At 46.9% G+C, this 25983-nt stretch overlaps 1 protein-coding gene across 11 annotated transcripts in view; it reads right to left on the reverse strand.

The window, feature by feature from the left end:
- The window catches only part of LOC308184713 (SET-binding protein-like), a 317153-nt gene that overhangs the window by 194130 nt on the left and 97040 nt on the right, over nt 1-25983 (reverse strand). Inside the window, exon 1 of one of the 11 annotated variants that reach the window (XM_080572065.1) lies at nt 1471-1503. The exons of the other annotated variants lie outside the window; for them this stretch is intronic. Within the exon in view, the coding sequence (XP_080428191.1) occupies nt 1471-1488 (18 nt within the window). The 5' untranslated portion in view covers nt 1489-1503. Of the gene's footprint in view, nt 1-1470; nt 1504-25983 lie in introns of those variants that run through there. 11 annotated transcript variants of the gene reach the window in all.

Here is a 25983-nt window from a genome sequence, read left to right on the forward strand (position 1 = left end):
CTATTTGCATGTACCTTTCCCTAACTTGTGAATGAAGGGAAGAGGGGAGCCAGAGGGCAAAACGTTTTCTTTCAGACAAAAGTCACAGCAAAACTCCAGCCCGGCCCCTGTGAATCAACCAACCTTACAAATTGCTGTCAAAGTTTCAGCCCCATATGATTATTACTTTTTTTTTTTTCTGCCCAGGCAGACTTGCAGGAAGGGTTTTTTGCACCAGAAACCCCTCAATAGCATGAAGCGGGGGCCCAGCAGAGCCAGGCGCCTGCATCAGGCAGCCTGGAAGCTGCCTCGTCCCTTGGCAAATGAGAAGCACCGGGGAGCAGCGACGCAGGCGATGCTGCACCTTGCATAGCTTCGCATGTCCTACAAGTAACCTTGCAACATGATACAGAGCAGCGAGAGCAGCCTTATGGGTACTGCGAGAGGAGGAGGACAGTGAGGAGGAGGGGAAGGAGTGGCAACAGGAAAACAATCAGAAAACTCCCGGGGAATCAAGTCTTCTCTTCCTTGCTAGGAAAAATACATGAAAATTAAAAATCCCTCTACATAGGGATTGCAGGAGAGGTGGGCAGGAGGGGATTCATTCCTCGTTCTCGGTTACCCACTTATAATCCTGTACTCAAGAGCTTGATAATGCACACACCCAGGCTGGAAATGAAGGGAAATCCCAGCATTTCTGCCCGGTACTTGCCATGCTGTGCCCAGGGGCAGTGCTGCTGGGGGTGCCGGGGACTGCCCAGCTCCCTGCCACCCCCCTGCTGTACCTGGACCTGTGCAAAGCCAAGGACAAGGATCCCTAAATCCTGCTGAGGGTGGACAGGGAAGGAAGAGAGTCGCGTTTAAAAGGAAAAGGAGGAAAGAGAAGGCTCCTGAAGCTGGCTGGTAGCCCCGCGCCACAGCCATTCTCATTCCCGGCACGTTTTGCCGCTCTCAAGAGCAGCCCTGCTTGGAAATATTAGTGCGGCATAGAGCACTGGTTTCGAGTCGCTGCAGCTCCTTCTTGGCACTGGTTCAGCTTTTTGTCTTTTCTCCTCTGAGCGCCCAGCGGAGGGAGGAGGAGAGAAAGGACGAAAACAAGGTGCTCTGCTCTGTCGCCGCCTGCCTCCCCAGGCCCCCCTGGCATCACCCCGCATCCCCAGCCCGCTCCCAACCGGCCCCACTCAGCAAACCAAAACCTATTCCCACAGCAGCCAGTTAGTAGCCCCCTTCCCCCTTTCTGCCACCCTTTTCATCGCTCTCTCCTTTGTACTCTAAATTTTTCCAGCCAAGTGTTGCAACCTTCCCCCCCCCCTTTCTCCTCCACCCCAGCCCTACCACCTCTTCCATTGGAAAAAAAAATAAACAGTCGTGCCATGCTTGCCAATGCCCTGGCATCTCTTCACAGCTGCAACAGCAGCTTCCCTGTGCACCCCCAGCCCCCCTGGGTGTCTGTGAGCCAGCGGGACCCCGGGCGCTCACGTGCACACCTACATTCGCATCAGTGGACATTCTCCGTCTGCATCCCTCAACATCGCTTTAAATACAAATTTCCTGAAAGCCCGCCTTTGGCAGCCGAATCCCTCCTCATGCTCACAGGGCGGGTGAGAAACAAAGACGGCATAGGAAGGGAGGGAGGGTGTATTTTTTTAAGCAACCCAAACATGGCACAGAGCTCTTCCACTAACTTCTTCCCAGCCTGCTATCCTGGTAACCAGCTGCTGGTTCCAGCCTGGCACCAGCTTCAATTTGTTTTTCTCTGCTCTTAACCCCCCTCCTCCCAAATATTTATCTCCCCCCCCCTTTTTTTTTCTCTTTCTTTTTTAATTCTTTTTCCCTCTTAGCGTGCCCACTGGAGGGGCTCCCTCCCGCTCCCACCCACAAATCCGAAGCAGCACGCGTGGAAGGAGCAGCAACAGGAGTGAAACATGATGCAACACTCAATGGACCAAGAGGGAGGGGGGAGAAAACCCCATATGTACAAACAACATATGTATGCTCTTCTCCAAGGAAGAAAGAGGGAGGGAGAGATGCCCTGAAAGCAGGCAGAGAAACCCTCACACGTGCCAGGATGAGAAAGTGCCGGTCCCTCTCCATGGGGGAGGTTTGGTTGGGGGAGAAAAATGTGTTTTCCCCATGGGAAAGGTCCCAAGAGAGCCAACTTTTAGCCAGCAACGTGACTCCAGTTAAACCAGAGTTTGAAACACATGATAGGGATAATGTGGTGTAAAGGCACCTTGTCTGGTGCCTGGAGGAACAAGAGATTTAGGGAGAAAAATCACAGTAATGATGTTACTGATGCTGCAGGGAGGGGAGAAGATGCACTGAGGATTTCAGCACAGCAAAAGCAATGGCATGAGCACATCAAGCTGCAAGCCAGGCTGGAGACCCGGAGCAGAGTCTCCCACGTGCCCAGTGACAGGACAAGGGGAAATGGGCTAAAGTTGCGCCAGGGGAGGTTTAGGTTGGATATTAGGGAGAACTTCTTTACTGAAAGGGTCGTTAGGCATTGGAATGGGCTGCCCAGGGAAGTGGTTGAGTCACCATCCCTGGAGGTCTTTAAAAGATGTTTAGATGTAGAGCTTAGTGGTATGGTTTAGTGGAGGACTTGTTAGTGTTAGGTCAGAGGTTGGACTAGATGATCTTGGAGGTCTCTTCCGACCTAGATGATTCTGTGATTCTGTGATTCAGGGTACGGCCCCGTGAGCAGTCAGTGATGTTGGGGGGCTTTTGATGAGCTTGGCTGGGCTCCCTTGTCCACTGAGGCACATCAGAAATGGCTCCTTGGAAGCTGGGGTGCACACTTAGAGCCCGTCCCCATGCCCTTAGGAGCATCTCCACCACTGGGCCATGTCCCCTGCACAGGGTCGTTGGAGCTTTCTCCAGCATGGCTGGTGTTTGCTGGGTTGGATGGAGCGCTGCCCAAATAAGGCCACCAAATGCCGCCTTCTGAGCTGTGGCTTCGCTGTCTGAGGCCTTTGCACAAGGATATCACCCAGCACTGGCAATAGCTCATCCCAACATCTACTTCCAAACAGAGCTATCGTCAATCTAAGTCCTCTGCCAGCAAACTCACTGGATGATTTTCTCTCTCTGCTATTCCTTGGGCTTAGGGTGGGTGTCTGCCTTTCCCTCTGGCTCTGAGGACCCGGTGCTGGTGTCTGGCAAGGCAGATGAGTCCCTCATGTGCCTCCATGGTGAAGGAGACCCTGGAACCTCAGTCAGAGGCCACCACAGAGAAGCATCCCTGCCTGGAGGTATCTGTAGCTCGTTGAAGGGACTCCCAAACAGAGGCACTTTCCGATCCTTTGAGTGGAAAGACACTATAAATAAAAGATATTACAGACTAACAAGTTCTCAGCTGCAAACTGGAGTGGGAAAGAATATTTTAGCATCTTCTTTCTAGGCACATTAACTATTGGCAGACATGATAATTCGGGTCTTCAGAGCTGAAAACTTCACACGGCATGCAGCATGTCGAGTCCACACACTCCATCTCCAGTTTCAACAGCTCTAAAATCTACACTGACCTACGTTACACACTCCGTGCACAGATAGCATCCAAATACTGTGTCACTTTGGGGGTTAAGACAGTAAACATACACTCTGTGGTGATCTTTTCCAGGATAAACTGGGGGCCATTGCTGCTGTAAGCTCACAGTAGACGGTGTCTAAGCATTTTTATTAACTGGCTTCTGATGTTTTCCTTCCCAGAGTGAGCAAGCACTTTGTATCAATCTGGCTTGCTTTAGTGCAGTGACCCAGTGCTGTGCTCTGCTGCGGAAAGTTCAGGTCCCAGCTGCGGAGCTAAACTCTTGCTGACACTGTGCTGATTTCTCTGCCTCTGTCACTCATGCTGCCAGGGAGAGGGGGATGTTGTTTTTTCCAGGCTGAGAAAGAGAAAAAAAAAATCCTGCAAAATGCAGAGATGAGACAAAGGAGAAGGGGGAGAAAGCGACACTGACGTGTGCTGTTAGGTTGAGGACAGGAAATCCTTCGGACATCATGGGGCACTTCATTGCTGTCCTGGTTTCAGCTAGGATGGAGTTAATTTTCCTCCTAGTAGCTGGTAGGGTGCTATGTTTTGGATTTAGGATGAGAATAATGTTGATATCACACTGATGTTTTAATAGTTGCAGAGCAGTGCTTACACCAGGCCAAGGACTTTTCAGCTTCTCGCTCTGTCCTGCCAGCGAGCAGGCTGGGGGTGCAGCAGGAGCTGGGAGGGGACAGACCCAGGACAGCTGACCCAAACTGGCCAAAGGGGTATTCCATCCCATCTGACGTCATGCTAAACAATATATAGGGGTGGCTGGCCGGGGTGGGGGGGCCGGCTGCTCGGGGATAGGCTGGGCATCAGTCAGTGAGTGGTGAGCAATTGCATTGTGCATCACTTGTTTCGTACACATTATTAATAGTACTATTATCATTATTATTATTATTTTCCCTTCTTTTCTGTCCTAATAAACTGTCTCTATCTCAACCCACAGGCTTCATTTTCTTGATTCTCTCCCCCATCCCAGAGAGGGAGGGGGGAGGGTGAGTGAACGGCTATGTGATGCTTAGCTTCCGGCCGGGTTAAACCACAACAATTGCTTTCTTCTTTCTCCTGCCAAGGCGATGATCTCGCTGGAGAGGCAATGAAAATGTTACGGGCAAGGAAAAGCATCCACTTTTAGGATGCCTTGAAGAACTTTTGTGCGTGTGCAAGCGCACGGGTGGGGGGGGGAGACATGCATGGGGGGGGGGAATCACTATTAGCGATGGGTGAACTACAAAAGGTTCGGTGGTTTGTTTTGGATAAGGATCCCCACATGAAGATGCTTATCTAAAGCCCTCAGGCTTCAGAGCAGGACTGGAAATGTCTTAAGAACAGACCTTTCTTGAATGATTTCTAGTATCTCTCAGACCAGTCGCTCATGCCAAAAATACAATGAAAACAGCTTTTTTTTTTTTTTCCTTCTTTTATGCAGTGTTTTGACTCTTCTGCTTCTGGTTCCAAGCAAAACCAAAAACTGCAAAGTCTTTGACTTTGGTTGAACTGCACTTATTTAATTTCAGGCCATCCTGGTTCTCATGACTGCACACAAATGAGGGAAATAAGGAAAACTGATCCTGTGATTCCATGGAAAACTTTAAGGAATAGAAGACTGCCTGAAAGCTGGCAATAAAACAAGCTGGCTTCCCTAAGAGAACTACAAGCCTTGGTTTCCCTGAAGTAGAGTACTTACTTATCTGTAAACTGGCTATTCTGGCCACAGATAACGTTCAAGATTATAGCATTCCCAATTCAAATGTGCCTGTTAGCCTTGTGTGGTTATTAGTCTGTAAATACTATTGAATCAATAAACAAAATAAGGACTTTGAAGAGTCTTATTTCCCCAACCAATCTCAAAACTCATCAGATCTGCAGTGGCCGTAATTTGACAGAGAAGGAAGAAAGAAAACAGTTTGAACATGATACGGTGCTCTCCAGTTTTCTTAAATCAGAGTGTAATTGAGGTAAAATAGCCCAGGGATGGTGCTGTTGGGATGAAAGCCGTATGTTTTGCTTAAGCCCTCTCGTTGTTGCAGGGCTGGTTTTAATCTTTGGCTGGATTTACATCAGGATATCTCAACTAATGTTGCTCAATGTGTAAGGCAGATCAGAATCAGGCCAATGTGCTTTTAAGGATGTTGCCAGCTATCCTATGTCCCTGGACTATTCACTCTGGGAAGGATAAAAGCACACCCATTCACTGCATGTATAGCAAAGAATGAACGTCTACTGAAGACCAGGTGATGTTCTTGCTAAATGGTTTCTTGTAGTCTTTTTCTTTTTCTGTCTTTCCTATTATTTATTAATTACTCAAGCCATGGTTTTCAGCCAAGTGGTTTGGAGACCAAGACTCGGGTCTTTAGATTATACAAATCAGGATAACAATCCAAGTCAGCAGAAATGGACAAAGTCAGAGGAGATGTGACCAACAGTTTATACCACGCAGCCTTCCAAAGCAGAGGCTTGGCCTTCCATTCAGCACAGTGCATACCATCTGAGTATCTTCTCACTGCAGTTTTGGCACTTCTTGTGGGCGACCAAGAGAGACAGGGGAGGCCCAAGTTCCCATTCATGTGGATCGGGAGCAGCTCTGTTACATGCTGCGTGCTGATCTCTTTGCAAAATCCATTCATCACGTCCTGCTAAGAGTGGCAGGATGTTGATCGTTTTTTGTCAAAGGTTGGCTCCTCTTTCGCTTCTTAGTTTAGCTGGTGGGAGGAAGGGATGGGTTTAACTTTTGTCTTGAAGGAAAGAAAGTAAAAAAATCTGGACCCTCTCAAGAGTTGAGAAATCCGGCCCTAAGCTTTTTTGAAAAAGTGACCCAATCTGTCTAGTCATTACCCTTTTCTCTGCCTGTTACTAACACAGAGACTGATATTTCCTTGTAGGAAACGTTGGCGAGGGATCAGGGTTCCCATTCACTCGTGCTGTTTACTGCTCTCATGAGACCCCAGGGTTCAGCGACAATTGAGCAGACCGCTCTGTAGGTGCACAGTTTATGCACCAAAATGGGCTGTAAATCAGAGCAGAGGAAGAAAGGGCTGTAACAGTGCTTGTTTGTAGAAGCGACCACTGGAAAGGGATGCTGACCATGTTCCTTTTACAGATCTGATCTCCTAAACCTGCCCTTCCTCACTCTGTTCCCGAGGGATTGGGTCCCAGGTTGGAAATCTAAGGAGCATACCAATAATTTGCTAGAGATTACACACATGGTGTCCCTGATCTCCATTACTGGTTTTCAAAAACAGGAATTCTCATACCCTTTTGGACAGATGGCCGGTCCTATTACTTCTTATGTTAGATTTCCCATTGAGGCTGAAAGCAAATCCACATTCAAGATGAAAGTAAACAACCTGCAAATTCAAAAGGCATTAACTCTAACTGCCAAAGCTTTTGCTGCGTATGCCACAGATGTCAAATAGACAGTTTCCCACAGCACTGAGCCTAGACACATAGCTAAGTTACACAGCAAAACCTTCCACCCAGACTGAAAACCCATCCTGTGCAAAACTCACTCCCCTTGCTGGCATTCTAGGGCTGGAGCCTCAGCTGGAGCGAATTAATGGCATTGCCCTGATTAGAATAGAGCGATGCCAATTTATACCAGATGAGGATTTCACCCTTTGGAGGATGACTGGGAAATGGCTACCCACTACTATTTATTTACTTTTTTTAACACTGTGAAAAAATAAAATAAAAGGTGTATTTTAAAGAGTGAAGAGCACTAACTAAGGGTCTCCCTTTCCATGTCCTTATTTTCTAAAGGAACCTATCACAGACCTTGGTCCTACGGGATCAGGCTTTACAGAAAAATGCATACAAATAACAAAATATATATAAATACAAACAACAGAAGTTACACAACTTATTTTGATTCCTGATGCCTCCCAAAATGCCAACAAAAAGTTAACTGGGAACCCAAGCACGACATTGCTGTGGTATTGCAGGAAACTCAGAAAGGGGAAAGGACTGAATAAGCCGGTCTCTGTTGTTCCCTGCCAGAGCTGAATGAAGAGGACAAAAACCATGAAACCAAACCAGATAAACAAAAAAACCCTACCCATATGCTCTGAAATGCTCTGAACATTAGTACATTAGTATCATGGTGTGCTTCTCAGCTGTAAAGATGTGCAAAATTGTTTTTCTGATGCATTTTGCTGTAAAGCCTGAACAGAATCACCGATGTCATGTTCTGCAAACCAGAATTCATTCCATTTACATCAGTGCAACCTCATGGTGTAAATTCAGGAAAGGTCACCCAAATTAGGCCTATGATTTATTCTTTAGCATAGGAGGCCTGATTCTCAGACTCAGATGTGCCTTGATTTTCCCCAAAGTAAACTGGAGGTCAAATATTGCACCAATAGAAACGACTGGAGATTTTTAAGATGATGGCAATGGGAAGTCAGACCGCTAAACTGTTTAACTTAAAGACACTAAACTGATGCATCTCATCACAAATTTCATGTCTTCCTTCCTCCAGCCATCCTTGTTTTCCCTTTAGTAGTTAGTGTAAGCTGGCAATTAGTAATACTTTGCCTGTTTATAGAACTTTCCATCTGAGGATCTAGAAACACTTTGTAAACACTAATGAACTAAGCTTCTTAGCACCCCCTGCGAGACCGATACTGCTATCTCCCTCGTGCAGATCAGGGAAGAGGTGCAGCTTTGCCGCAGGTTGGAGCCGGGCAGTGGCAGAGCTGGGAACAGGCTCTGGACCCCGACCCACCGCTTCCCTGCGCTTTCAGCTCAAATACACAGCTCAAATACACACGTCCTTGGGTGTGGGGACGTGTCTGGCAATTTGCAAAGCTGGTAATTATCTCTTGGGTCTGCCGGTGTGCACTGCTTTGTGGCAGGCTGGAAACGCAGAGGGTTGAGCTTGTCCCCATGCAGAGGACTTCAGTCCCGCTTGCTCACTGACAGAAACAGAACAGAGATGCCATCCATTTTCACTCGAAATAACCACTCACAAATAAGATCCTCTACAAAATATGATTTCCCTCTGAAAAGGAGGGAAAATTGGGAATGCGCTTGTCTTGACTCATTTTTTAATAATATCACCAATCCTGGACAAAACAACACAAAGGTCCATGAGGGGTCCTTTAGTTTTATTTGCCTTTTTAATCGTCCTTATCTTTTTCTCGTGTAGAGGAAAGGTAAAATGTTCAATCCTGCTCACGAGTCACAATGACAAAGAGAACTTAAGAGCTCTTTAAAGTAAACCTGAAGGTTTTGCTTCTAAAACTACAAGGAATGCTTAGATCCTAGGCAAGCCTTAGGGCAAGATAGGCATTGACCACACAAGTTTTTGCTGTTGTTGTTGATTTTTTTTTTCCAAAGCACAGTCTCATTGATTTAAGAACAGCTAATGTCTTGTACCTATTTGAAGCATATTTCCACATAGCTTTCTCCAACTGCATGGCAATCAGACAATTTCCATGATGATTCTTCTGTCTAAAAATACACATCTCCCCTTCTCTTCAATTTATCACTGAGCCAGTCAGCCTGTTTATTGTTGAAGTTTTGCCCATTTAATAGTGCACTTAGGAAAGCTTAATACAAACATCAACCAATTCAACACTGTCACAAAAAGAAAAGCCTTAGAAATCATTCATCTAAGCAGGAGTCAAGAGCAAGAGTCTCTTATTTAGAGATGAGTCAATAAGAAACAATGTTATGGAAGCTATTCTAAGCAGAACAGATTTAAAAATAAATAATCTTTTCTTCACAGAGAGAAACTGAGGAGAATAACAAATAAACTGTTGGGTTTGCTTTCAAAATTTGCTGGTGAACTTAAATCCCAGAAATGGGGCACTGCAGAAGAGACAGGCATTTGACATATTCAGAGATTTGTGAACTGTTAGCAGATGATTGCTATTTGCCTAAAAATACGTATTTGAAATTCCTGTCTAAATACTTTACTTGATCTCTTCCCAGTTCATGAGCTATTAAATATCTGTTCGACACAGTGGCGATGTTTGTCTCCTGAACAGAGGGACATTACAATCCCTAGAAGCAGGTTTCCAGCGGGAATATTAAAGGCACTATTCAGGAATATTCTACAGAATTCGCAGCCTCCACAAACACTCCGGCCCAAAAACATGTTTGCTGGAATATTTGTCAAGAGTAAACACGACGGGATGGTGGGAGAAAGTGTACAAAGTCCAATCAAGGTTATAAAAACCCAGCAGCTAATGAATATTGTGGAAAATGTCTTACGTTATTTCCTCAGCTGCAGATGCTAATTAGGAAAGCCTATAAAGCTAAAACTCTTTTGCTGTCTACCTCCTCGTCTGCTCCAGAACTGAAAGCCACTTCCACGGGTCTCTTTATAACACTCATCCCCTTTACATCTGCTTTAAATAAAGTTGCTGCCTGATTATTTTATTCTCATTCAAGCTCCAGATTTGGGAGGAAAAGCAAGATTTACCTCTCGACTCATCTATTAAAAATAGAGGTCTAAAAAGCAGACACCTTCATCCAAGCCAACCACCAGAGACTCCCTATAGGGTTTTCTCTCCTCCTAACACTGATGATGCCTGAAATAGGTAGATCTCACTGGAGTTACCTATTTCACTCCACTGGCTAGGCAGGGAGCTCACCTTCCCAGCTGGATGCCAGGTGGCACGGGCACCTGCCACCATAGAGGTCCACGCCAGCAGAGTTGTACATGTTCACCCCCATATAATTTCAATTTTGAATACTCTTCTTTAATAAGTACTGTTCTGGGCAATTTTATGACAACACCAAACACATTTTCCCCCAAACTCCATTCCAAACACCAATGTGTTTTAAAAAAACAGGGAGAAAGGCTGGCACAAATCAAAGGGAAGAATGGTGTTAACATTAACAGCCACCAGACGAGGAGCACTTTGCACTATAAATAAAATACCATTGCTCAGCTGCTCTAGGACCTAAGTTCTGAAGTCACTGAGTTGCACAGCTGTAGCTCAAGGGAGGATTTCAGTTCATGCTGAATGCTGTGTTTGATCACTGGTACATCACCCAAAGGTTCACAGTAGAACAGATGATGGGACACAGAAAAGCTCTTCTTCCTACCACTGCCAAGGAAGTTGCTGCTTGCTGACTGACAGCTCCCCAGCCAGCTTATGTGCATCTAATTACCGAGCCGCAACCCAAATCAAAATGCCCCATTGCAGCTGGTGTCTCACTTAATCCATTCATAACACAAGCTAATTAGCATTGATGGTTTTGGGCAAGTTTATTCCAAATGTGGTCAAGTCCCAGGCTTTCAGCTTAGTTGCTAGGACCCATTGAGGATCCTGGGAGAGGCTGTATTTCTGCCCAGAAGGTATTTTCTGGTCTGCTGATGGAGAGGCTTAGGTGTGGGGTCAGGGGAAGATGCTGCACTTGGCTGTGATGAACACCGGCTACAAGCGCTGCTGCTGAGCTGCTCTTGCTGCTGTGCCCTACCATCCTCTTCCATACGGAGGAGTCCATAATCAAGTCACTTCGTAGTTTTCCTCCTGTCTGAATTTATATATTGTGATTGAGAAAAAAAAAATAAAAAAAAATAACTTGGAAAATGGGAGAAGTGAAGGAACAACTCTGTATTTTATATTATTCTTTGAGAGCAGAGCTGAGAAGACAGTTACCAGAGCTTTGCATTTCCTTTTCAACCTATGGGATTAGAAGATGAGAGCAGGTGCTGATGGGAATTTTGCCCATGGCAGAAAATCAGGGTCCTAAATCTTCCCTGCTGGAAATTACAACTCCCCCAGCAATGACCTATAATGGCCGCACTTGGAAATTGGTGATATAAGGAATTGTCACTTGGCAGAAAACCTACTTTACACTCCTTCAGCGCGCCACAATTTCAGTTTAATTTGTAACAGGATGCAAGTGTAAATGAACTGTAAACAGAGCTATCAGCTATTCTGTTGGTAACAATTGGAGCAATAGTTTCGATTTGACTAGACACAGCTGTCCACTGCATGTAACAACCTTTAGCCAGATCCTTGGTGAAATTCAGTTCTCTCCATGTCTGACTCTGTCCGTGGGGACTTGTGTAGCGGAGCTGCCAGAATGTGGTGGTTTTACTCGGGTAGGCAGCCGAGTTCCACCACAGCTGCTCTCTCACTCCCCCTTCCTCTTTGAGGAGGGGGAGAAAATACGACACAAAGGGCTCAAGGGTTGAGATAAGGACAAGGAGATCACACAGTAATTATCGTGACCGGAAAAACAGACTCGGCATAGGGAGATAGTAAGATTTATTGCTTATTACTAACAAGCTAGAGAAGTGAGAAACAAAGGAAAGAAACCAAAAACGCTTTCCCCCCCATCCACCCTCTTCCACCTCCTCCCCCCAAGCGGCACAGGGGAACGGGGGAATGGGGGTTATGGTCAGTCTATAACGCTTCTTCGCCGCCGCTCCTTCTCGGTCACTCTCGTCCCCTGTGCTGTGGGGTCCCTCCCACGGGATGCAGTCCTTCCTGAACTGATCCTGCGTGGGCTTCCCACAGGCAGCAGCTCTTCAAGAACTGCTCCAGATATGGGTCCATACCACGGGGTCCATCCTTCAGGAGCAAACTGCTCCAACCTGGATCCCCCACGGGCAGCAGCTCCTGCCAGGTCACCTGCTCCTGCGTGGGCTCCTCTCCATGGGCTACAGGTCCGGCCCGGAATCTGCTCCGGCCGGGGTCTTCCATAGGCCGCAGCCTCCGTCGGTGCAGGTCCACCTGCTCCACCGTGGTCTCCTCCACCGGCTACAGCATGGAACCCTGCTCCACCGTAGTAGTTCATGGTGTACCGTGGTACTCCATGCAGGGTGATACTCCATGCAGGGGGACAGCCTGCTTCACCACGGTCCTCACCACAGGCCGCAGGGGACTTCTGCTCCGGCGCCTGGAGCACCTCTCCCCCTTCATCTTCACTGACCTTGGTGCCTGCAAGGCTGTTCCTCACTCCTCTCACTCTCCCAGCTGCTGTGTGTGGCGCAGCATTTTTTTTTCCCCTGTCTTAAATATGCTCTCACAGAGGTGCAAAACAACATCACTTATTGGCTCAGCTCTGGTCAGCAGTGGGGCCCTTACCAAACATGGGGCAGCTTCTAGATTCTTCTCACAGAAGCCACCCCTATGTCCCCCTGCTACCAAAACCTTGCCATGTAAACCCACCACACAGAATAATCAGCACATTGCTTAATGACAGGCACTCCAACGAGCAACACGATTGTGCATTGTCAGAAATGGAGCCCCCAGCTCTGGGGAGGGAGTCTCCTGGCTATTCAGAAGGAAATAAAGCACTTCTAGATGGGAAAATGCAGCGGCGCACAGCCACTGGCACTACACGAGCATCACCGACGTACTCAGCTCTGTGTGCACGCATGTAAACATAGAGTTTGCTCGTGTGTTTGTCAACCAAAATGCGTTTTGATTAGATTCAGCTCTAAAAAGGGCTAGGTTCTGCTGCTGAGGTGCGCTGCACTGCAAAATGTAATCTGCATTTCTCTACGTCTAAACACGCTGTCCTGGTTCCAGTTAGGACAGAGTTAATTTTCCTCCTAGTAGCTGGTAGGGTGCTATGTTTTGGATTAGGATGAGAAGAGTGCTGATAACACTCCGATGTTTTAATTGCTGCAGGGCAGTGCTTACACCAAGCCAAGGACTTTTCGGCTTCTCGCTCTGTCCTGCCAGCGAGCAGGCTGGGGGTGCAGCAGGAGCTGGGAGGGGACAGACCCAGGACAGCTGACCCAAACTGGCCAAAGGGGTATTCCATCCCATCTGACGTCATGCTAAACAATATATAGGGGTGGCTGGCCGGGGTGGGGGGGCCGGCTGCTCGGGGATAGGCTGGGCATCGGTCAGCGGGTGGTGAGCAATTGCATTGTGCATCACTTGTTTCGTACACATTATTATTAGTAATACTATTATTATTATTATTAGCAATACTATTATTATTATTATTGTTGTTATTTTTCCTGTCTTAATAAACTGTCTTTATCTCAACTCACAGGCTTCACTTTCCCGTTTCTCTCCCCCATCCCAGAGAGGGAGGGGGGAGGGTGAGCAAACGGCTGCGTGGTGCTTAGCTGCCGGCCAGGTTAAACCACAACACACGCTTACATCCCATACGGTGATGCTTACATGGCCATCCAGATGTATGTTATCTAACATGTGTGTATAGATATACATACTTCCTGTGTGTTTATTACATTGATCACTGCAATAAGAAAGATGTTTGGACTGCAAGCAACAGGAAAAATAGAAATTTTCCAGCTTTACAGCTATTATTTGTGAAAACGTCTTTCTGTTTGACTGGGTGTCTCTCTGGCAGTGACGCTGCATGATGAACAGGGACAACAAGCCAATCAACCCGGCTTCCTCATTTCCAGCTGGCCAATTCAGCAGCCCAAGAGCTTTGCTCTTTATCTTCTGCCCTGAAATTAATTTGGGTCCAAAAGTGCTGACATCCTTTCCTGCATCAGGGATCACTGGAGAGATGCAGTCCTTTGGCTCGCAGTGCTACAATGGCTGCTGGTGGGAGACTGTGAGGGGTTAGACCCTGATGAGAGGGGAGGATGCCATGGAGATGGGTTTTCTCTCCTTTTAGCAACTGGGAGCGGGTGTGCCCTTCTCCACAGCAGTGCCACAAGGGGCACACGTGGGCCAGGTGTTGGTGATGTGGATGTGGTGAGGTGAGGCCGAGCCAGCCCTCCTCCTGTCCTCCTCCCTTGGCCAAGCTGCTACACCTGCCCCGTGAGACCCCGGGGAGTTCTCCATGCAGCCTTTGCTATTTTTGCTTTGGCAGCAACGTGGGCCCAGATCTGTAGAAGATTCGTGTTCAGTTATTATTCTGAGCCGCTGCCAGCATTTTCCTGAAAAACATAAGTGAGAAATGGGGAACGGGAATCTTGAACAGCTCATAACTCAGCCAGAACGGAGGGGAGTTTCATGGGAGAAGGGAAAGGCATGTCTACAGCTGCAGAGCTTTTGTTCCTGCCAAAATTCAAAGGCTCCTTTTCAAACAATGGAGATATTACAGCTTTGTTTAAAAAATAAAAAAATAAAAACGTCATGAGAACCTTTAATAATGGAAAACATTAGGAACGTAAAAACACTTGTCTTCATAGGCAAGAAAACAAGGTGGTCTCCCAAACTGGGAAAGTTTAAATAACCCACACATGAGAGTCACTGCCACTGCCCTGCCATACACACCCTACTAACTGCTCCTGCAGTTTATTCAGGAGAAGGACAAATAACACTGACACTTTCTGTTTCTCCCCAAGTAAATTCATCTCATAGCTCTGCGCACAGTTTGGCTCAGTTCTCACCATGTTGCTTCTTCCTCCCCATCCCTGTACGATAACTCTGACACCCAGACATGGCCCTGAGTCGCTCCTCTCTGGCTCCCTCCTTCACCTCCCTGTCACTGTGTGCTGCTGGTTTGCCCTCTTCAGTGTCCACATTTGTACTCTCCCTTATCGCTTTTCCTTCACTCCCCTCACTCTGGTTTTCTGTTTTTCACCCATAACTTTGGATGCGTCCATATACCTGCAGAAACGTGCACAGCTAACATACTTTTTTATTCTCTCCACGCTCTCCAAATGTCTGAATAATTCAGCAGCCAATATTTTAGGCTGGCTGCTTGGTATCAACAGTCTAATAGTATCACCTCTTCAGCTAGCTCAGAAGAATATAGCACCTTGCTGCGAACTTGTATGAAGCACCACCAGAGTGTCACGCAAGGGCAAGCTCAGCATAGCTTGTCTGAGTGCTTGGCAGAGATGTTATTCCTGCTCCTGAATGCCTACTTCTTTCTGCTAGCTAAAGTCAAGACAGTCTTGGTTCAAAGTCCTCAATTAGTAATGCAGAAGTAAGGCAAATGGAGACATCCATAAGATATCCATCCTGGTTTCTAGCAAGAAGGCAACATGCAGACAACTGAAAACATGTATTTTCTTCCATATATGCAAAATTCTAATTTCCTTATTTGATAACCATGTATTTTCCCCTCTTCAACTAAACCCAAAGAGGTAAAACAGAAAATAACCAGAAACTGAAAAATAACTAAATGTTAAGGGAAAATAAATAAAACTCCTCATGAACAATCTCTCTTTTTGTATTCTGCTATCAATTCCGTTTATGAAGCTGAAAATATTGTACTTCTGTAGGACCGACTAAAACAACAAACATATAGAGCAAATAGAAAGTCCCTCAGCAACTCAGAAAATGCATTTTCTACAGTCCTGAGAACAAAAACATTAAACTGATCCTTAGATAAATAAGTCCTTCCTAGAACAGGTTGTTGGAACAAGCTAAATAATACTAAAACTGGAAGGTATTTACCATCACGCTGAGATGGGTGGGCATTCCCCCAACACTCCTGCCAATCTCAGTGGCCTAACCCCCCCCCCCCGGAAAGTCCATGAATGTGCAACCATACAGAGCACTGTGTGCAAAGCAAAAAAAGGATTCTCAAAAACATGATAAATGTGGCAATCCCGAAGCTGGGTTATGTAGGCAGGTGTTGCTGGCCCCCGTCACTACAGCAGAGGTAACAAGAAGGGAAAAGTAATGCTATTTTTCTGAATAAATAAATAGCAGGAGGAGCAGAGGAAGGATACAGCTCTGCTGCAGTGAGAGCAAATAAGCCCTTCCCTGGTGATGTGGCATAGGTAGCTCTGCTCCTCTCTGGCCACCCGTCTCCAGCAGGGCTGCTCTCCGCCATCATACAGCCCCTTCCTTCAGCCCTGACTCGGACTCCTCAGTTAGGGAAAGGATTCGTGGCCACTGTGACAGCCGGGCTGCCTGGGGTAGGCAGGGAACAGGAGGAAGCCTCCCTACTCTTCTTGTTCACTGAAAGCACACGCCTCCAGCTACCGTCTTTCAGGAATGCCTCTTCCATCCTTGAAAGCTGGGAAACCTGCACTTGTTTAGGGTACTGAGCGAACTGGCGGAGGAGCTGGCCGAGCCGCTTTCCATCATTTATCGGCAGTCCTGGCTATCGGGGGAGGTCCCAGTTGACTGGCGGCTAGCCAATGTGACGCCCATCTACAAGAAGGGCCAGAGGGCAGACCCGGGGAACTATAGGCCTGTCGGTTTGACCTCAGTGCCAGGAAAGCTCATGGAGCAGATTATCTTGAGGGTCATCACGCGGCACTTGCAGGGCAAGCAGGCGATCAGGCCCAGTCAGCATGGGTTTATGAAAGGCAGGTCCTGCTTGACGAACCTGATCTCCTTCTATGACCAAGTGACACGCTTAGTGGATGAGGGAAAGGCTGTGGATGTGGTCTACCTTGACTTCAGTAAGGCTTTTGACACCGTTTCCCACAACATTCTCCTCAAGAAACTGGCTGCTCGGGGCTTGGACTGGCGTACGCTTCGCTGGGTTAGAAACTGGCTGGATAGCCGGGCCCAGAGAGTTGTGGTGAATGGAGTCAAATCTGGTTGGAGGCTGGTCACTAGTGGTGTCCCCCAGGGCTCGGTACTGGGGCCGGTCCTCTTTAATATCTTTATCGATGATCTGGATGAGGGCGTCCAGTGCACCCTCAGTAAGTTTGCAGAGGACACCAAGCTAAGTGCGTGTGTCGATCTGCTCGAGGGCAGGAAGGCTCTGCAGGAGGATCTGGATAGGCTGGAGCGATGGGCTGAGGTCAACTGTATGAAGTTCAACAAGGCCAAGTGCCGGGTCCTGCACCTGGGGCGCAACAACCCCAAGCAGAGCTACAGGCTGGGAGATGAGTGGCTGGAAAGCTGCCTGGCAGAGAGGGACCTGGGAGTATTGGTTGATAGTCGGCTGAATATGAGCCAGCAGTGTGCCCAGGTGGCCAAGAAGGCCAACAGCATCCTGGCCTGTATAAGAAGCAGTGTGGCCAGCAGGTCTAGGGAAGTGATTGTGCCCCTGTACTCGGCTCTGGTGAGGCCGCACCTCGAGTACTGTGTTCAGTTTTGGGCCCCTCGCTACAGGAAGGACATGGACGTGCTCGAGCGAGTCCAGAGAAGGGCGACCAAGCTGGTGAGGGGTCTGGAGAACAAGTCTTACGAGGAGCGGCTGAGGGAGCTGGGCTTGTTCAGCCTGGAGAAGAGGAGGCTCAGGGGCGACCTTATCGCTCTCTACAGTTACCTTAAAGGAGGCTGTAGAGAGGTGGGGGTTGGTCTGTTCTCCTACGTGCCTGGTGACAGGACGAGGGGGAATGGGCGAAAGTTGCGACAGGGGAGTTTTAGGTTGGATGTTAGGAAGTACTTCTTTACCGAAAGGGTTATTAAGCATTGGAACGGGCTGCCCAGGGAGGTGGTGGAGTCACCATCCCTGGAGGTCTTTAAAAGACGTTTAGATGTAGAGCTTAGCGATATGGTTTAGTGGAGTACTTAGTGTTAGGTCAGAGGTTGGACTCGATGATCTTGAGGTCTCTTCCAACCTAGAAATCTGTGTGTGTGTGTTTGCTCACAAACAGGGAACTCTTCCAGCAGCCTCACAGCCTGCAGATTTTGATTGCATTAATTTGTCCCGAAGCGGGTTTTCCTCTTGAGCCTGGAGTAGAAGGCAATTAAGACCCACTCCCCCCCCCCCCCCCATTAGATTAAAACAAATTAAATGGCAGCAGTAGGACAGCCTTGCCTGGGATAGGGATTTTTGGAGAAGCAGGGCTTTCTCTCTCCTCCTAATGGGAAGCTGGCTGCGTTACCTTGCTCAGTGGAGCTTGGATCGTCTGTAACAGGTGCCCTACGTGTTAGTCCACAGCACTGAAAATCCCACTGCCACTTCCCAGGCGCAGGAACCCAACTGCAAATCAAGGTGAAGAAACACGCTTTCTGCCCAGCCACTTCCATTACAGCTAATGCACACCATGCTGGGAATTGACTGAAAACAGCACCATGTACAGAAAAGCTCCTCTTTAACCAGCACATGATACCATGTTAAGGAGCCAAAAGCCACCAGTGCTCTTCCGAGCCCACTCTCCTCCTTGCTGGTGAGGGATGGGAGAGAAGAAGCCTCTGGGTAGCCTTTCAGATGCCACGTCCTCCTGCCATGAAGCCTCACTGTCTCGGCGAGACAGTCACAGCTGAGCAGGTGGGATGAGGAATTTCTGGGAAACTAGCAATAGGCAACTCTGTCAGATCAGTAAGAGCACCAAAGGCACTTCATATTTGAGCTACTCTTTGTAGAGGGTTAGAAGAAAGAAATAATTCACCTCTTCCACCACCATTTTCTGTTGTGTTCTCTATAATTCCAACTAGATATTGAACTGAAGGTCCTTTATCTCATCCTCTTCCCTGCCCGAGTCTCCAGTCCTGCCCAGGTTGAAGATCATGGTGATACTTCAACCCAAACCCATCATGCAGCTTCCAAATACTTTATGTGTTACCTGGAAATTAGGCTCAGTTCTCACAGCAGCAGCTTAGCCTGCTTCAACTGGAGACTGGAGAAAATCCTCTGGGAATGCCTATTGCTCCAGAAGCACCGTGCTAAGCCAAGGAAGCACATTTAGGACCAGCCCCCAGCAGAGCCTTTACCCCAGCGGTGTCGCCGATGTCTGCACTGCTGCTGGACTTCACCCTTGGGGAAGCCTCCACGGTAGGGGAATGCTGTTCCTCTGTTCCCACTGCAACTTTAAAGCAAGAGATGGAAAAGTGAAAACAACAACAACAACAAAAGATTCTCCTTCTAATTGAAAACACAGTACGAGCTTAATGGTCTTTGAATTGTGTGTGTGTTTTGTGGGGGAAGGGGGAGGAACGGATCGCTGTAACCAACAACATCCCAAAGGACTATAAATCAAACAGCATACAGCTGTTGGTATCAAATATAACTCCTTTCGCACTACATCAAAAAGCTTTAATTAATAACTAATTTATTCAAGTGGAAAAAAAAAATCCCTTGCACCAAATAATTGTATTATAACTTGGGGACTAGTCTGTGTATTTTCCCCCTCTCTAAAGCATGACAGGAGAGGAAATTGAGCCTTTAGAGAACAGCTAAGCAGAAAAATGGATCAAAGATTCAGAGGGCTTGTTGATTGGCTTTTCGAGTCAGAAGAGACCAAATCAGCCCGTTTAATGAAAAAAAAACCACGTGGCAAAGTCTGTTTGCTCTAGGACCTAATTTTAATAAAACTGCATGTAAAGATAAATGGCAGCAGCCCCAGCCAGGCATGGTGCAGAGAGGTGCTGCACAAACCTCCCTGCGCAGCGGTGTCCAACCCGCTCCATGCCCCACATGTGCCAGCCGCAGACGGGTCCCGTGGCACAGGCTGCGGAGCGGGCTTTGAGCAGCGCAGTGCTCTCTGTGCAGCGCCAAATCTTGGCTGCCATCTCCAACAGTGCTTGCTTGGGATCCAAACCAGACCTGGACGCAACACGTGAAAGGCAGGGCTGCTGCTGTCCCACTGCCTTGGGCCACCTCCTCACCTGCTGCAAGCAGAAGACAAGAATGGGAGGGATGGGATGCTCCTTTGGGATGCTCCTTTTTTATATATTCATCCAGAGTACTGTGCTAGTGATGACTACCTAATCTCTGGTGGGGTAAGGTAAGTGCCATTAGCCTGCTCTAATGGCTAATGAAACCGAAGCCAAGTAGTTTACTGGTTGTCTTTGGGGTCCCATCAGGCATGTTTTACTGTTCCTCTGAGTGCACTGAAGTTCCCCATTAATGCTGCCATTGATTACAGTGTACAGTCTTCGGGGCAGGGACTGTGAGTTTATTTTCATTTGCTTAATGAAAAGCACTCTGCCTTTTAATTCCTTTGGCTTCGCTTGCCTAGGCACTGGGTGGGAGCCCCGAAGGCAGCACAGAGGGGTGCAGGCATGGACCAGCTGAGGCTGATGGAGAAGACCTGGGGCTGCGGCTTCAAAGCTTTTCTCTGAGCTCAGCCCCTTCTCCATGGCCGTGCCTGGGTGGCAGAGGTCCTCTGCTGTGCGCAGTGCTCCTCTGAAGCCTCTGCAAGGACGTGCAAAGCCTGATCAGGTCGGGAGATGAACGATTTTCAGTAGAAAGGGTCACAAAGAAAGTGTTGGGTTTGCTGCTGTGAGCACCAAACCAACAGTGCAACGCATAAACACTGTCCATCTCAGAGGACATCAATAAAAAATGTCAGACTGGTAAACTGGTTATTTGAAGTGTAAGATTTAATCGTTGGGTACAGCATTTGTCCACGCGTATCCAGCATCGCGTCGCGGGAATGTCTTGAAAGGCAGGCAAGATTTGTTTTGCCCGATGTTGTGATAGCTTTATCCTGTTTGACCTCAAAACTAATAATAATGTTCAATAAAATCATGATAATTTATAAAGAACACTCCAAAAAAGATTAAGTGCTTAAAAAGTGATTAGCTTAAATCTTTTAACTGTTTCAAACATACAGGTATATGCTAAAATGCCTTTGCTGTACAGATTTGGGAGGTAACTTTCACAAGTGACATTCAAACTTCTAAATCACGACCTAAAAGCTTTTGCACTTGTAAAACTCTGAAAAAGATCTGTATTGGTGCTACAGGCAGATGCTATTAAGTCCTTGCTTGATTAGTTTAATTTGATAGCCCATACCCCTGAACATCAAGTCCATGAGCAGAATAGCTGCCAACACAAAACTAAGTATCCCAGTCCTCATCTCCCTGCAATCAATAATTATGCCATTAAAGACTTGAACATGCTAGATACATTCCCCAGCACAGTTCCCAGCCATTCATATGGATCAACACTGGTTGCTTAAGAGAAGGAAGTGGATTGATGGTCAGACACCCACCTGGGCTCATGTCCTGACTCTCCCAGTGACTACAAACACGAACAACACTTCTTCATTTGAACTTCTTCATTTGTTTCATAGTTAAAACGAAGACATTCATCTCCCTGTGAAATTCAGTGGGCTGCGATGCTCAGGTTCCTTTAGGCATTACAAATTATGAAAAAATTATAATTTTCCAAGAACAATCTTCCTACTTGCTTCCATCAAGAGCAAAATAAATGAATTCTGGCAAAAAAAAACTGCTGCAAGTGGAAAGCGTGTACATTGTCTAAGGACTGCACGGCAGAGCTGGGAGATTGTGGTCAAGAGTTTAAGGATGATGCTGTGCTGCTCTTAGCTGGAGGCTGGCTGGGGTCACTGGCGAGCCGTTGCCCTCTCCCCCAGTATCAATGAGAAAGGCCATGAAGACATCTCCAAAAAATTATTGCCCCTCACAGGCAGGAGCTGGGGTGCTGGGGGAGGCTGGGGAAGTTTCCCAAGCCAGCAATATCGATAACGTATTGCAATGTGGGTATGATTTAATCACACTTTGAAAAGAGGAGATAAATGCCTTGTAGAGCAGATGGAGCTTTCCACTACTGTGTGTCTTCTCATGGCCTCAGGGAGGTTTCTCTGCACAGAGCCCTCTCCTGCCAGTGGAGGTTGTCCCAAGGAGATGCCCACGAGATGCAGAGAGGAGGGCACGTTTCAAGCTGGAGAGGCTCTAAACATGGCAGCATCCTTCATTTCTTCATCACCCTTTTGTGTTTCCCGCCCTCCTTCCATTTCCTGTTTGCTTCCACTTCTTACCTTTCTTACCCCCAAACAACAAAAGCTCAATGGTATTGCAAATGCATCTCTCCGTTTAAAATCTGAGCCAAGAAGGCAGTGTGTCACCCATATTTATGAGCTCTAAATGGCTTTTATCAAAGTGAGGTTGCACTAAATTACCCCCAAGCTGTCATAAATACAAATGACTCGACATAGTCTGCAACAAGCCTTTGGGGGAAAATTGTATGATCTGCTGTTACAGTTACAGTATATCACAGAGCAAGCTCATATATTTCCACTGGCAAGGTAAGATGATCCTTCAAAGGACATTAATAGGTGAAAGGGAGACATGAGAAATAGTGAATCAAGCGGTGTGTGCCCGTGTGTGTGCATGCACCTCAGAGCTAACCCCAGGTTCCTCTCCTGGACCAAAGAAGTCCTTGAGGCTTGGGTTGGGAGGTTTTCTCTGTCTATCCAAGTGCATCATGGAAGCTGCTAGCCATGGGAGGACGATCCAGGGGTACATTTTAAAAGATCCATGTGAAGGCATGAAAGTTATTAAGATATGAACCAGAGCGATCCAGACTCCAAAGACTGGACTACTTCTAAGCAAATTAGAGGAGCCATTCCTCCATCTCAGCTGGTGAAGCTCAGGACTGTAGCAAAGTCTACCACAGGATAAAAGGAAATCCTTATAAAGGGGGCATGAACTGAGCAGTAGAGAAAATCAGCATGAGCTCCTGAGAAAACAAGCACTAATTAGTTTTCTTCATTAACCTCTCTTCTATATATTAAGTGCTCTTTATACGTGCACATGTGCAGACACAAACACAGAAACACACACATACATACGTAAAAGAGGAGGAATCCTGATCAGATACCACGTAATCCATGTAGGCAGTGGCAGTAATTTGTAGGAGCATCCAGAGGAGGAGTTTACGCCAGTCCATCGTGCACAGTTCCCAGTTGGCTCCCTGCGGACAGCCTTGCACAATTTGACATGAGTGTGTAGGCTTGCATTCAACAGCCCTTCCTACAGTCACGCTATGCTGTTGCATCAGATTACATACAAAATAAGTCAAATCCAATGAGCATTGTTTCATTTTTTTATATCTGGGATGAAGACAGTGTCTGCTTGGCATTACAATGATAAGTCAGTTTGGTTTTGCTATCTTTAATGTAATAGAGGCAATATGCCAATTTCAGCAGTCCAGGTCGGATGTGGGCATTTATAATGGTACCCTTCTTGGAGAATGAGGTCTCTAACATTAAATTATGTATTTTAATTAAAAGCTGAACTTAGAGAGCTTGAGCTACTAAACTTGATTTTCAACATCCATGAGCCTGGTGGGAAGCAAGTGGCCAGCGCTGGCATTTTCCACTGTTGAGCTGTTCACAATCATCCTGCTCAGAAAAACCTGCTCACTTCAGAGCTGAAAAGACAGCCCAATGAAGATGCACACCTGTGCGATTTACCAAAAGCACACCAAAGAGGACGATAGGAGTAAAGCAGCCAGAAATCCTGTGCTGAACTCCTTCTGCCGCAATGTTTCCCCCAGGTGGATCGTCTCACACAGGCGTCGAGGGAAAGACAGGCTGCTCTGAAGCTGGGGGACAGGGGTTATCAGCTGTGTCCTGCCTGCTGGGAAGCCTGCAGTCAAACGGGAAAAGCCCAAGAAGTGTGTGAGCTAAACACACTGCCTGAACTAGCTCACTGTGTTTCAGAAAGGAACTTCACTATCTTCCACAGCTGGTCTCCTGGCACAAGTTAGCACTGCTCAGCTTCATGGGTACAGAGGGAAAAAAAGACACAAAGCGTTCTTGCAACACAATGAGGTGGTGGCAGGCTGACCTGTGCTGACAGGTCAAGCACAAGGCTCACCATCTGAGCAATAGCACCTGGAAGACATCCAGCCATCTGTCCGATGTGATTAAAAGCAAAATATGAAATGCTTCAGAAGAGGGAGAAATGGGATAGCAGGTCTGGGTTGCATAACATCATGCTTTTGTGTAACCAGTCTAAACAGAGTGTGTGAGTCAACCAGATGTTTTTCATTTCAGTGTGCAGCACAGCTGAGCAAACCAGAAACCAACAAGCGCCAAACACAATGGTGGCTTTGCCAGCACTGTTGTAATAGAAGCTTGACAAAGGACACTGTCAGCCCCAGTCTCTGTGCAGGCAGGTCAGCCTCCTGGCTGCTTAAATAAGCTGGCCCACTCTTTACGCTCAATACCTAAGCTAAGTATCAGTAGTAGCTAGTAAACATGGGGTTAGGGCTCAGCTCTTGAGCCAGTCATCATCGGGAAAAGAGCTAGCAGCGATGCGTATAAAATTTGATCCCTTCCTTCTGGGAATGGGCCAACATATTTATTTAGATAGAGCTGAATACCAACTTTGCGAAACAAAAGCATCCCATCTGAATATGTGGAAAGAAAATTGATCATATGCCCTCCTTTATAATTATAGCTCCATTCTGGTTTGGAAACACTCACCTCTGGTCAAGGACCGGTATCCTCCACCTCCAACAGAGGAGGTACGTTTGGTCAATGCTCTGATGGGGTGACCAAATTTCAGTGCTAGGGGCCACTCAATCCCACATAGGCATTGCATAGAGCTGTAGATGAATTCATAAACCTTAGACAGATGCAATCTGGGTCTCTACTCCCTTCCACACACACAATAATGTACTTAGTGGCTTGACTCACTGACCACCCTGGCACCATACAAACAACACACTGGGCAAGCTAGCATGGCCTCGGGACACTAACCAGTTGTCTTTGTCTTAAACTTATGTAGATAAGAATTAGTCACCATGCAGAAGCTGCACTGCTCTTACTACATGGATAGAATTATAGCAGGGTAAACAGGCTTCTAGAGTGCAGTTATGTGAGAATGGGAAAAAATATCTTTACAGGCATCCTAATTAGCAGAACTGTGCACAAGCCAGATATTACATGACTTACTGTAGTTATACTACATTGATAAAAGCGGGGAGTGCTGCCCTGGCACAAAATGTGTACTGGTCTATATAGACCAGCCCTCCAAGCAGTACCTGTGAAAAACACTACTGTGTGCTTTAAAAGTTTGACATCAGATGGCTAAAAGAAGTGCAATTTTTAAAGATAAGGTGCCTTTTCCGAATGCTCTCCTCATTCTTCCCACTTATATTTATAATATTGAGAAAAATATAAAGCCAGGGCTGTACAAAAGGGACGTAGCCAGAAAGCCTGGAGGCTGAAATCCTCTTCCAGGTCCATAGCAGGTGGCACAGCACAGCTGGGCAAGCAACAGCAAGGTGCTTACCAACTTCCCACTTCAATAGCTCCAATATCAAGGGAGCAGGTCTTTTCTCATGTCCATTCAAAATAGAAGCAAACCCAAATTTTAAAATCTTGTTCATTGGGAGTGAGGCAGCAGGGGGAACCAGAGTCTGAGTCTCCCTTTTACACAGACTGACAAGCACAGCACCAAGGAGGGATGCTCCGTTAATAACCCTGATGTGCATATCCCTGTGTTCTAATACAAATTGTCCCCCACCAACCTGATTTTCATAGTCACAGAATCATGATTTTACCCACAAAAATAATAAAACTGGAAAAACCTGATAGAACAATCTTCATAACCTCTATGGAAGTGAAGCTAACGGTCCTAAAAGCTCCCTTGTGATGATGGTTAGGAGAAATGGAGGACAGATTTGCCTTGGGGGAACAGTTTGAGTTGGAACTTTTCAGAGCCTCAGCCTTCATCCTCTTAAGTCTTTTACCTGTTCCTTTGACTCACAGGTCTCCCAGGTTTTCTAGTCCAGCTCTTGGACTCGATTGGCCATAACTGTCCCAGTTTGCTAGGAACAGAAGCAGCATTTCCTACAGCTATTCCAGTTTACAACACTTAAAAGACATACTTTTGGCCTTCTTAAATATTATCCACCAACATCTGGCCAATGTCTGGCTTATCTGGATCTGCACATCCAATGTGCTTCTCCTGATAAAGATTCCCATTAGCACCATAACTGGT

Source organism: Anser brachyrhynchus, assembly GCF_964034855.1.
Source record: "Anser brachyrhynchus genome assembly, chromosome: W".
Classification (NCBI taxonomy): Eukaryota; Metazoa; Chordata; class Aves; order Anseriformes; family Anatidae; genus Anser; species Anser brachyrhynchus.